This window comes from Zootoca vivipara, chromosome 5 (assembly GCF_963506605.1).
Source record: "Zootoca vivipara chromosome 5, rZooViv1.1, whole genome shotgun sequence".
In the NCBI taxonomy this organism is placed as follows: domain Eukaryota; kingdom Metazoa; phylum Chordata; class Lepidosauria; order Squamata; family Lacertidae; genus Zootoca; species Zootoca vivipara.
The window spans coordinates 38859138-38872506 of NC_083280.1; the positions used below are offsets into that span (position 1 = coordinate 38859138).

Sequence of the window (13369 nt, forward strand, 5' to 3'; positions counted from 1 at the left end):
CTCCCTTGTTTGCATCCAGAGTTTCCATGCAGGAGACATCCAGTGGGGTTGGAGGAGAGTGATCTTTCAAGCTGAAATATTGTGTGGGTGGGACATCAAAAGCCAGCCTGTACAGGCAAGCCTTGGCTGGGCTCATGAAAGAGTTCATATGGGCAAATATATGTGAGCCTGTGCAGTGAGGGAGTTGGCAGAGGGATGTGCTATTGTACCTTGTTATCCTCTGTCCTGGGAAAGGTGGTATCAAACTTAAAGAAACCAAGCCATGTTTTGAGGTTCATCTTTCTTGGAGCAGGGTGTTTGGTGTAGTATCATTTGGCTGTCCAGATGAATGATGGACTCCATCTTCCATCAGCTCCAGACAGCATGGCCAATGGCTGGGAATGATGGGAGTCAGAGTCCAATGACATCTGGAGGCCCATAGGTTCCTCACCTCTGCCATAAATGGTGGGAGGACTCCGAGAGAGAGAGGGGGGGGCAATAAGAGCTCTTCTGCAGGTTGAAACCAAAAACTGGGGCTGTCTCCAGAAGCTGAGAGCCCATGTAACTTGCATAGGATGTTACATGACTTAAGCAACATGTTACAGCTTCCAAATACCCTTCAAGAGCTGCCCCTTCTTGAACTTAGTAAGAAAGTGCTTTCCTCCCCTAAATTGTATGTGTTTCTTTTTATTTGGCATTATACTACCAATATCTTTTGTCTTTCCTCCTCCGGGACCCCTATTTGCTGCCTTTTTTCCTTTTGTGAGCAGTTTTTGAGCAATTTGCACCATTTCCCCAGTGCTGTAGTCCTCAAGAAATGCCATTTCCCCTACACTGGGGGTAATTAGCCCCTCTCTTAATTCTTCCCATAAATACAGGGGCTACAGTAGCTGGTAATAGATGGAGATGAGAGTGAGGGCATCATTAGCATTAAGAGGATATTTTCTGTCCACTGGCAGGCAGCCGTTGTTTTGAAGGGAAAAAGTTGATTTTACAAATTATTTTTACTCCCCACCCCCACCCCGGCCAAAGGGCATTTCCGGACCTCACCACAAGTGGGGTTGCACAATCATTTGCAATGAACTCTTTGGAGAGGCTGACTCCCTCCTAGCTATGCAGGCTGTTTCTGCAGTGTTTGAATTCCTTACATAAACGTTGCCCGCAGCACAAGCTTCTCTGTGCAGGACAGCTGGTCTCTGTTATGATCTTAAGTGTCATTTCCCTTCCCCTGATTGGTAGCGCTCAGCTGTGGGGGAGAGAGAGGGGTTTTTTTGTGAATGGATGGAGTATTCCAAATTGGTTGTGAATGGAGGGTGGTGCCTGCTTGCAGATTCTCTCCCCCTCCCTCAACCTTCTTCTTCAATGAATAACTAAGCCCCATTGTGCTGCTGGCAGAAAAACAACCGCTCAAACAACACAGAGACTGTTGGAAAGAAACATGCTTGTGACTGACAGCTGGAACACCTCCAAAGTGAGTTTCCTGCTGTTTGCTGCTCAGCAAGGCCATGCCTATTAGGAAGTGGGGGTGGGAGAGGACAGAGAGCAAATTATGGGGGGGCACACACACACACATTAACACATGAAATGCCAACATACTGCCAGAATGAAAATATATGAGAAATGCAGCTGCTGGTGGTTTGTTTTGAACAAAAATGAAAACACCAGAGTTTAATGAAATGAGTTGTACTCTTAACTTTTTGTGTGTAGCCTTTTTGCTGTAGCCTTTTCAAACAAGCAAAACCTTATCCCTAATATAAAAAAGCAGCTCAGTCCAAGGCACTCTTGGCTCTTCTCTTTTGCCCTCCCGTAGAAAGAAGGATTTGAACACGTCCTGGCCTTAGCACCAAATGTTCCCTCCCAGATGTGTCCCAATTGCCCCAAAGGAGTGGATGTCTCTGCCCATCTCTGGGAGGCTTTGACAGAACACAGAATGCAGGGAACTGCTAATTGGCGGTGATGGCTGGAAGCTGTCAGACCCAGGCTATCCTCTCTTACGGGCAATGGCTGTGCGCTTAGCCTTTGTGGAGATAATACTCCACTTCCGACTAAGCCAAGCTGTTCTTTTCTGTCACTATTTAGGTACAGAACTCTGACGCACTTGCCTTCTCCTAGAATGTCTTCTTTTAGAAATTAATTAGGCTAAGCATATATTAGTTGGTTTAAAAATTATATATAGTAGAAGAACCCTCTGCTGTGGCATGAGGGCCATTGCCAGCCTTCACTTCATTTTGAGTTCAGCATTTTGGCATTTTAGAGGGCCTGTGTCCTCTGAACCATTCCCCTCCTTCCCCAGTTTATATACCTTCTAGAGACCACTTGCTCTTTCCAACTCTAATCTGAAATCTGCTTCCAAATTGCAAAGTGGCAGAATGCATGCAAGTTGGAATGCATCCTCTTTGGCAATTGCAGAAGGAGAATAGGGTATGACTTCCATTTCCCTTCTATTTCTCTTTGGAGGATTATTGACTGGTATAGGCAGGGCAATGTGCAATCTCCCAGCAACTATCCAGTGTGCTCCAAACTGGTCTGTGTTTTTCTTGGGTAAAGGTAAAGGGACCCCTGACCATTAGGTCCAGTCGTGACCGACTCTGGGGTTGTGGCGCTCATCTTGTATTATTGGCCGAGGGAACCAGTGTACAGCTTCCAGGTCATGTGGCCAGCATGACAAAGCCGCTTCTGGCAAACCAGAGCAGCACACGGAAACACCGTTTACCTTCCCACTATTTATCTACTTGCATTTTGATGTGCTTTCGAACTGCTAGGTTGGCAGGAGCTGGGACCGAGCAACGGGAGCTCACCCCGTCACAGGGATTCGAACCTCCGACCTTCTGATCAGCAAGCCCTAGGCTCAGTGGTTTAGCCCACAGCGCCACCTGGGTCCCTGTGTTTTTCTTGATGTCCCCACAAAGCTTGGGAGAAGGGCCACAGCTCAGTGGAAGAGCCCAAGCTTTATACACAAGAGATCCCAGATTCAATTCCTAGCATCTTCAGGTAGAGCTGGGACAAAACCCTGGTCTGAAATCCTACAGTGCCACGGCCAGTCTGCTAGATGGACAAATGGCCTGATTCCATATAAGGCAGCTTCCTATGTCCCTATGCTTCATCTGAAGCGAGATATTCTCTTGTGATAGAAAACCAGGTTTGGGCTCCTTCAGAATACATTCATCCAGATGCTGGAACAAATAACCTGCCATTCTGGGCTTTGTGTTTTCTGCAGCATTTCAGTGAGTAAGCCCCTGCTGTTATCCCTCTGCAGGGATGGGGAGGAGTATGCTGTAAAAGGCAAGTTCCTCCAACAGGACAATTTTCTCTGGAGTAAAAGGATGGGAGCCAATTAGACTGACAGCTTCCACCAGAACTAATGCTAGGGAAGCCCAGTGCCTGGAAAATGTGGTGGTGCAATATGGTGTAACAGCAGAAATGTATGGGGTGACATTAAGGAATGAGGCTCTAACCTGCAGGTCTCAAGTATAGCATAGTGATTGAAAGGTACCTGGGAAACTAGATGGAAGTACAGTAATGGAAATTATAATAGAAGCTCTTAAACTACTGGCAACTAATGACACTTCTTACGTTAACAGGAGTAGAACGGTAGCTGGTCCACCAGGGTAATTTTGGTATTTCTATATAGAATAAATGATGAGGGGTGGTGTAGTTGCTTCCCCTGCCCCATCCCTAAATCCCTAAATATCATGCCACCTTTTGCAACAATATTAGAGGCGATGACCAAATCTTAGAACTCTAGGCTATAACACTTCCTTCTGTTATTTGGGGCTCAGGCATTCAGGCCAAAAGCTTCAAGGACTCCCCCCCCCCCTGCTGTTGAGATACGTTTTGCTGCAAGCTTTAAAGATCTTGCCAGTTTGGCAGTACATTCCTATATGGGGAGGAGCATGCTGCCGCAGTTGCCCAGATGAGCAGATGATGACAGAAGTGATTCTGATGGCACATAATCTTGCTGAAACAGGAATCTGGGACATTCCACACAATTCTGCCTTAAACCTAGGAAAGACCCATTCTAGCTGAGATTAGGGTGTGTGCTTGGTGCCTGTTGGTTAAAAGCTTCCTGTGGAGAAACTACATCCACGCAGCTTTTGCACAAGTTTGGTACCGCCTAGAATGCAAATAATGCTGTCAACATGATGTTCTGCGTGCTTCAGAGATGAGAGTGTACCTCTTAAAACGAGGGATCTGATGAAAAGGCCAACTTAGCCAATGACCAAATGCAGACATTTGTTGGATTCAGCACTGTGTATTTTTAGAACCAGTTAAGCTGAGAGTTGCCGTGACCCTTGTTGAGGCGAGGTGTTTTTTCTAACAAGGTCGTTCCCTGCTTTGTAATTTATCACCCGGCATTGGCATAGCTGCAGCACTTGCATCCTCGGAAGTGGGCTTCTGTTGCCAAGTCTTGTTTAGACAGTACAGCGATGTGAAGGATGCATCCCTCTCAAAGGGACATTGCAATGCTAGGAGAGCAAGATTGAATGATCCAATTACAAGCCTAGTTCCCTTATTTCTCTCCATGGAAGCTCAGGACAGGTACTTGCCCAAATTAGCCACATCCCTTGACATTTTTCGATGGCATTTATTTTTGTTGTGTTGGCATAAAATGAGGTGGAAGACACAGAGGAGTTGTGTTGCACTCAGAGTGATCCTGGAAATCCTTATGTGTGAGACAAGAACAGTTGGTGTGGTATGCAGGTACTGGAACTCATTGGTGTGGAATCATTTCTGCCTTACAGCTCTGCATTTCAACCACAATGTTTTTCGCAAGCTGTATTCCATAGAGGTTTAGTGGAGTTCCATAAAATGCAGCTTGTGTACCATTAACCATATTTTCCTGCAATATGCGGCTTGCAGCCAAGGCCTGAGTTTGTTTCAGAGGCACCTGAGGACATGCCCTAGATTAGAATATGCCCCAGAATTCCCTGGGAAGGGTGGTTAAACTCCATGGTTCTAACAGAATCCCATTCAAGATGTAGAAATCTGCCCATGATTATGGTACCAAACATGTACTGTACCACCATATTCTCAGTTCCTCTGTGTATAGAATCTGGCATCCTGAGTTCTCCTCATGTTCTGTCCATGCTATCTTGGAATATGCCAGGAAGTGGAGGTTTGGTCCTTGAGAATGAGAAGTTGTAAAAGCCACGCAGAAACAAGTGTTCTGTGGCAATTACCACCCCACATTCTCATTCATACCCTCCTTTTTCCCACCCTAAAATTCTCTTGCTGCTGCCAGCAGTTAATCTTTTGCTGTTGTGATGCAATGCCTGCTGTATCCAAGTCTAGCAATGGGGGTTTCTGCCATTCGCACAGCCTCCGTCGTTCTGACACACTGCTGTGGAAGTCTAAATGTGCACCTCTCCAATGATAAGTAACTCTTCTTAAGGCAAGGAGAGAGCTGTGTGTGTGTGTGCTCATCGCCGTGTAGTGCTGTGACACCAGTATGCACAATGTTAGCTCTGGGGCAATGTCTGGTTGCATGTTTTTGGTTATTCCAATGCAAGGGAATGTGGTTAAATGCTAAATTACATGATTGATTTGTTTGTTTGTTTTTCTTCCACTTTTAATTTTTATTCAGTGGTACTTCATGGACCACCCCCAGCTAAGATCAAGAGGGAACTCCACAGCCCTTCTTCTGAGCTGTCTACCTGTAGCCATGAACAGGTGCTCTGTGCTAATTATGGAGAAAAGTGCCTCTACAACTATTGGTAGGTCGGATGAACAGTGCGCAGCTTTTGGTGCTTTTTGGTGGCTTGGGGATGCATGGAACCTGAACTGGGTTCAGTTACAATTTGCCTCAGTTATGCTGATAAAAAAACCTTAAGAACCACCTAGTTGGGAGCTGAGCTTAGTAGGCAAAGTTGGGACCATCAGGGAAGTAGAAACCAACTTAGATTTGCATCCCATTTCTAGGAAACCAAATACATGCCCATGTTGTAGGGCTAGTTATTACTCAGTATTCAGATGATTTGACTAATGGGCAAATTTGACTCTCCAAATCCTTCTTGTGGTTAACCACATCCCTTGGCAGTAGGTCATACATCCAAAGAGCATCGTATGTTCTGGTGTGCATAGTACCTGTGATCTTAAGATATTCAGGAAGCTTCTTTAACCATAAAGCAAATAACAGTCTTAACATTTACTGCTATCGTGGCTGAGTTACACCAGGCCCTTTCTCGTGTATCAAAAATCTTCAAATAGCAGTGGGGAGGGATACACATGGTAGATTGCTTGTGTCTTATCCGTACATGGAGTCTCTCTGAAACAGACATGTGTGGCTTTTGCACACAAGTGTACATAGGTGTATACTCCATCTTACACTCACGTAGGTGGGAAAGCCACATTTGAAGCAGCCTGTGGGCATGATTGTGTGTTGATGAGTGGCAGGCTTATGTGCCATTCAGATCGCAGCAAATTCTTGTCGGGTTATCACAAATAGGATAAGAGAAAGCCCCCCCCCAATGTTTTTCAATGCAATGTGTTTGTTCCTGAAATAATGGTGATAATATTTTTTTATAAGAAAAAAACAACAACAATTGGAAGCTACAGTTATCTCCGAGAAAATTGTGAGCGAAGTGTTTTCAAAATGAGCCCAATGACTCAGCCTGTTTTGTCGCTTGCCTGAAGTACAAAGATTCCCTTGAGGCTGTGAACAACCTCAACTGTTACTTCCTGACAACCATGAAATGCAGACAAGCCAGAGCTGTCAAGAGCAGCTAGCAGAAGCTGTGGAAATGGCTGCTGCCCGTATTCATTACGGCCCTCTCTGTCTTCTGTTCACACAGTGCCTACGACAGGAAGCCCCCTGCTGCGTTCAAGCCATTAACTCCACCTGCCACCCCAGCATCACCTGCGCTCCAGAGCACCTCCCTTCCACCCCCGCCTCTGCCAGCAGCACCTGTCCAGACTCCTGCCCATGCCCCCAGCACAGGCCCTCCACCTGCCCCTCATGCCCTTCAGGAACCAAGGCAGCAAACCTTCGCTGTTCCCCGGCCGCCTCATCAACCTATTCAGATGCCAAAGATGATGCCTGAAAACCAGTATCCAACAGAACACAGGTAAAGAGAGAAAAGTACATTGGTTCTTTCTGTTTTCTTTTTTAAAATCTGTGCATTCAAGGGCATTGTTTTTTTAATGGAGCTAAAATATAAACTTGGCAGCATTGCTAGTGCACACAGGTTGGCACACTGAGGCAGTGCATTTTATTCCTGAGTGCTGCCGGGCGATTCTGAGGGTCAAAATCTTGTTCTTATTGCAAGAAGGCATGCAGCTATATCCTGAAGTCGTTGAGGAATGCCATATTTGATTATTTGAAGTCAGGGAAAGATGTTCAATTTGGAATTGAGGCAAAAGTTTGCGACTTCAGAACTATGACTCATAGCTGAATTTACTTCCCTGGTATCTAAGGAATGTGGCTTTCTGGCAGGCAGCACCCCACTTTCTGGTCCTGCCATCCCAGGCACAATGTATGCTGGATCTTTGTGTTTTATAAAACAATTAATAAAAATATATTTTTTAAAAAAAAAAATCTCTTAGAAACAATGACATTTCTGCTAATAAAAGCCTTGTTCAGAGTAAAAAAAAACACAATGTATGCTGGATGGATGCTAAATTAGTGTTGCCATATTTCAAAAAGTAAAAAGCCGGGACACTCCAAAAGTTGCCCTATGCTAAATTTAATAACTGCTGGCACTTTGAATCTTACCATTTTAATATTGGGTACTTGGAACCCTTTCAATTGCCTTCCTCCTCTTCTGATGTAGGAGGCTAGCCTTTTCCACTCTTCTTCTCATTTGCCATGGGAGAAAATGACTTGGCTTCTTCCCTTTCAGGAGTAACCTACTCCTACAAGAGACCATTGTTTCAGCTTTACAGAATACGAATTCATCAACAGTCAGGCCTGTCTTTCAAACTGGAACGCACCATTTTATTTATTATTAAAGATTTATGTCCTGCGCTCTGATAAAATGGAAATAGAAATAAAATTTAAATAGATAAAACTGAAATAGATTCAATTCTTATCTTTTAATAGTTTCTCAGGGGCTTATTTATCCTGCTTTTATTCACAGTGGCGTTTGCCCTCAATGAAACCCTAATGTGCTTGGTTGGGTTTTTCCATAAAGTTCTCTAATCTCCTTTTCCTTTCCTGATGATTAATTGATCCCCAAGACAAAACAGTGCCCTGGTTCACACAACATGCTAAGCCAAACCTTTTTGCTGCTCTGCCACACTACACAAAGCCAAAGTTTGGCTTAGCATGTCATCTGAACTAGGACTTGGGGTTGAGCTCTCTCTTCACTAAACACAAAAGGTGCTTCCCTGCCCTGTATTTTACGAATGCTCTCTGTGCTGTGGTTTAACTGATTTAGTATATCTGCCAAAAAGTTGGTTATAAATCTCTCTCATCCTGAGCCTGCATTGATATTTGCATTGCCATTGATCTTTCTAGCTATCACTGTTTTCCAATTGCCAGCTCCCTGTGGTGAATGACTCCCATTAGATTTAATAGAAAATTCTGCACTTGATATTGATATGTCTCCTGCTTTCGTTCTGTGGCTTGCCTGATACTTCAGCCTTCCCATCTTTACTAGAATCCTTTTTCTCTCAGAATTGGGATTTGTGACCTTCTATACTGCAAACTCCTTTGACATTGCCAAAATTTTTATTCCAACTGCTTTACATCTCGGTTGTTCCTGAGACACATTCCAGTTCCCCAAGTGTTGAGCAGAAGGCTAGGATCCTGAGACACAGGCACCCCAAGTAATGGGATTTCACAACTAGAACTGAGGATAGCTTCTGTTTGGGTTCTTTGTTTTGCTGTTCAGGAAACTACTCTGCCTTTTTGGCCACTGTAGATGTTCCAGATTTGCACAGGGCTAGCTTTTAAAAGTGCCTTGAATTATTTGCATGGATGCAAACCCTTGCAAATGGGCCATGAAACAACCAGCGTTTGGCAAGGAGGCAATTCTTAGAAATGCAATCGGCCCATGTGTACATAGCTCATCTGTGCACTTCTTCCCCATTTAAAAAAATATTGGGTAGAGGACCAATGTGAAATGAGCTCTTAAAGCTGGAGCAGGTGGGGGTTGGGAGGACTTGAAGGTCGCTATGCAAAGCTAGTCAAATCTGTTTTGTGCAGAATGCCGTGAGAAATGCTCTGCTAATCTACACAAGAGATGAAACCATAGGAACATAAATCAACATTAAAGCTTCAAAAGATGAGCTTACCTCCAGAGAGAGAGATCTGTGCTCATCTGTCTCTGTGACCCTATCTCCACCTCATTTCTTTCTTTTTAAAAAGCAGCTTCTCTCTATCACCAGCATCTAAAATTGCTTTTTAGACCCCCAGGCTTTGAGCTCCCCATGACCTTAAAGCTATGCTAGGGACACTCTGCACAGTCCCGTCTGGAAGTCCCTCTTCCTGCAGAGGCCATACCAGCACAGCTCTAGAGTTACATTCTGGAAGGTTAGGAGGACGTGGATCGGAAGTTGAGTAATCTGGGCCTGTCAGCTGCAGAGGATCATGTTACAAAGCCAAATGGAGCCTGTGCGCCTCTGGGTGCTTGGGAAAGGAATTGATTGATAGCAATCGCCTTTCAAAGTGTGAAGATGCCACAGCAGAGCGGAGGGAAGGGAGAGGGCGTGCCTTCCTTGCCAGCCTCTCAGACTTCAGAAGTAGGACTCAAGGGTTTCTCCCCTTCTGCGGCTTGCTTAATCCTTTTAGGGGCTCACCCAGACACTTCTAATTTGGGCGATAGAGAGCCATTTCAGGTGCCCATCATCCAGATGTCCAGGTTCTGCCCCCCCCCCACATAAATAACTGATAGGGAGACGTGTCTCTTTTAAAAATAATAATAATTCTAGACCGCTTTATATTTTTAAGAACAATCACAAAGCGGTTTACAGCATATTAAATCAATAAAACATAAATAAAATAATCTGAAGAAAGTCAAATATACAGTCAAAGCAACATAACAGAAAACTAAAATATTATCTTATAAGATTTCAGAATAAAACATTACAAAGGAGGTCAACTACAGAATACATGTTTAACATCACCAGCTGGTTTTGGACTCCAGTTCCCATCATCCCTGACCACTGGTCCTGATAGCTAGGGATGATGGGAACTGTAGTCCAAAAACAGCTGGGGCTCCAAGTTTGGGAAACCTTGGTTTATACAATCCCCACAGCTGGTTACTATGAAAAATGGAGTCATCCATGGAAAATGGTCCTACCTATTTCAAGTCATTTCCCATCTTTTTAAGAATCCAACCAAGAATCTGGTCCACTCCAGGAAGCTAAGCTAACATCTGGACATGCACTTAAGAGTAATTTCTTCCTAAATGACTCTTTTCCTTTTATCTCCAACCCCTTTTCAAGTCACTGAAAAAGCCCCCAGGCCAGACTGGCATTCCGTCAATAGGTGTTCTGTTAAGATCTTAGATCTGAGGATGAGTGTTGCTGCTCTCCTGCCAGGGCTCTGCTTTGTTGTGCCTCTGTGTGTTCCATATAGCCGCAAAGCATTTCAGAAAGCACACACATTTTCTCCTGCATGGAGAGTTAAAGGCTTTAATCCCTCGCCTTATAGACAGATTAGCAGCCACTTTGCATTCATAGATTGCTGAGTGGATTCAAAATTACATAACCACTTGTTTGGTTTACTAAAAATGTAGTCATAGTGAAATAGTCCTGTTCCTGTTCTTTAGCAAAGGGCAAGCTGCTTCTTCCTCTCAGTGGAGATGGTCTTGCCCAGTTAATGGTCTAGCTTGCCTGAGACGGCTCTTCCTAGTTTTGCTGCAGATAAATCAGTGAGTTTGTTCTAAGGCTGCTCCATCGTGATGTCGTCCCCCAGGGCTGTCATGTATTACGTCAGGTGTGGGGCAGGTAAAAGCATGGCTGGCCAAAGGGGGTTTGCAGGTGCTGCTGATTGGCAGCAGCTACAAAGCCCATTGTGCAGCGTTTTGCAAGTGCTGCCAACCTGCCTGCAAAGCTGAGCAGATGCCTCTGTCTCATTCCAGCTTCTTCTAGCACTTCCTCCGGGGGCACATCCTCAAGTGCCATAACAGCTATTCTCTAGTCTAGCAGGATGTTGGTCAGCCTGCAGCTCCATTTGCTGCAGAATTCCTTTTCAGAGCACAAAATGATCCAGATGTTGGCTCCTTGCATGTGGACAGGGCTGTGTGCCTCCAGTTTGGTCATGCTGTCACAAACACCCCAACTGGGGTTCCACCCCTTCATAACAGATGGTTGTTGCTATATTGCACAGGACTATTGGTGTTAAATATGGATTTCTGTAAGCTACGTATGGTAGGCTGTTGACGAAATGATTCTGCATCTGAAATGAAAGTTCAGCATCAGAACTGCTCCATTTTCAGGGGAGTGCAGCCTGGAGGAAGGCTGTTGTAGAATAGGGGTAGCCAAGTCACTGCTCTTTAGATGTTATCGCTCCCATCACCATTGGCCATATTGGCTGGGGCTGATGGGAGTTGTAGTCTACAGCATCTGGAGGTACCGCATTGGCTGTCCTGCTGTAGTGGGTCTGGAGTGTGTTAACTGTGAATATAACTCTCTCCCTCTTCCTCTTCCTCATATTTCCACCAAGGTTTCAGAGACAGATGTCTGAACCTTGCCACCCATATCCTCAGCCAGGACTTTCTGGGGACAATCGCCCTGTCTACCACAGGCAGATGTCGGAGCCTATTGTTCCAGCAGCTGCCCATCCTCCTCAGGGATTCAAGCAGGAATACCACGACCCGCTCTATGATCACGGGGTCCCAGGCATTCCGGGGCCCCCAAGGCATGGGTTCCAGTCTCCAATGGGAATCAAGCAAGAGCCCCGGGACTACTGCATTGATTCAGGTGAGTGCTGCACTTGAATCCCTCTTAGCCACATGCAAAGGCTGGCTTGTTCCCACTGCATCTCATCAAGTGCATAAAGCAGCCTCAGTGAACAGTAGTCACTCTGTAGCCCAGGAATGGGGAAGCTGTGGCTTTCCAGATGTTGTTGGACTTCCGTCTTCCACCATCCCTGACCATTGGCCTTGCTAGCTGGGGCTGATGGGAGCTGGAGTCCCACAACACCGGGAGAGCCACAGTTTGCTTATCCTGGTGCAGCCAGTGGTCCAATTTTCAGGCAGCCCTTGGAGTATGGAATAAATCCTGTTGTGCTTGTTGGATCACCCAACAGTTTGGAGAATACATCCTTCCTTGGCAACAATGCAGGCACCAGTGAGCCGTGCGTGGTTATGAGAGATGTCTCACCTATTGTATGCATTTGTTAATCTAGACATTCCACCAGGCTCCTCCCATGTTTTGCCTGTTCAGTTTTCGAAAACCCCACCCCCTTTTTTACTGTTACTTTAAAGCTTTGCTGTTTTCTTCACATTCTAGCAAAGGGGAGAGGGTGGAGCAGCTGTCTATTGTGGCAGTGTTTAACCTACTTAGAACGTTAGATTATCTCTTTCTGGCTTTTTTTGGGGGGGGGACGACAAATGTTAAAATCAGGCATTCAACAGATGTAGCAGACAAACTAAGCTTCCATAATCTGAAAGGCATTACTGGTGCGGGAAGTGGAGCAGGGAAGGGAAGGCAGTTTTTCACCTTTCTCTGCAGCAGCTCTTTGTCTTCCCATCTTCTCTCTGGCAGCTCTAGGGTTAAGCGACCGGCTCCATGGAGCAGCTATGAACCTGCAGCTGAGCACTCACCTTGGGACATGCAGGGGGGGAAAGGAGGAGGGGGCTGCCTGATCACTTTAGATTGTGCAGCTGCTGTTGGTGCAGGGCCCACTACATATCTGCAAATCGCCTTAGGCCTAAAAATACTGTGACCTCTTGGAGGCAGGGTGGAACAGATGGGGAAAGATCTAAAGTTAAAGGCTTTCCCCCCCCCCCGCCCCCTTTTCCCTGCTTCTCACGTGCTATCGGAGGGAATGCAAAATATTAAGCTTGACTTTTTCAGTGTGTTCGACCTCTCCTGCAGGTTCATTAAGTTATTTTCTCACATGCTCTTGGAAAGGCTTTGCCTTCTCAGGAGAGACAGCTGCAGCAGCAAAGGGGATTGTATTACAGCTTCCAGGAACAATATGATGTACCTGATTTTTCAAGGGATCCTATTATTGCCCACAAATTCAGGTCATCTCCTATTTAGCTGTTGATTCATCTTGTCTCTTGATGCCAGATCCTAGTAGGTAAAAAAAATAAAATAGTGTCTTGGTAGATGGCAGAAGGGTAGAAATAGTCCGGCCTCTCAGATGAGGGGAAATTAATGGAAGGGTCTGTAGCCAAGTGGCAAAGCACCTGCTGTATTGTGCAAAGGTCATGGGTTCAATCCCTGCCATCTTCAGTTAAAAGAGTCAGCTGCAAGTGATGGAAAATGGCCTCTACCT

At 45.4% G+C, this 13369-nt stretch overlaps 1 protein-coding gene across 3 annotated transcripts in view; it reads left to right on the forward strand.

Moving 5' to 3' along the window:
* Positions 1-13369, forward strand: part of ETV5 (ETS variant transcription factor 5) — a 41846-nt gene that overhangs the window by 11281 nt on the left and 17196 nt on the right. For all 3 annotated transcript variants that reach the window (XM_035133187.2, XM_060274599.1, XM_060274600.1), the window contains exons 6-8: positions 5564-5693; positions 6771-7043; positions 11588-11844. In XM_035133187.2, the coding sequence (XP_034989078.1) occupies positions 5564-5693; positions 6771-7043; positions 11588-11844 (660 nt within the window). The remainder of the gene's footprint in view (positions 1-5563; positions 5694-6770; positions 7044-11587; positions 11845-13369) is intronic.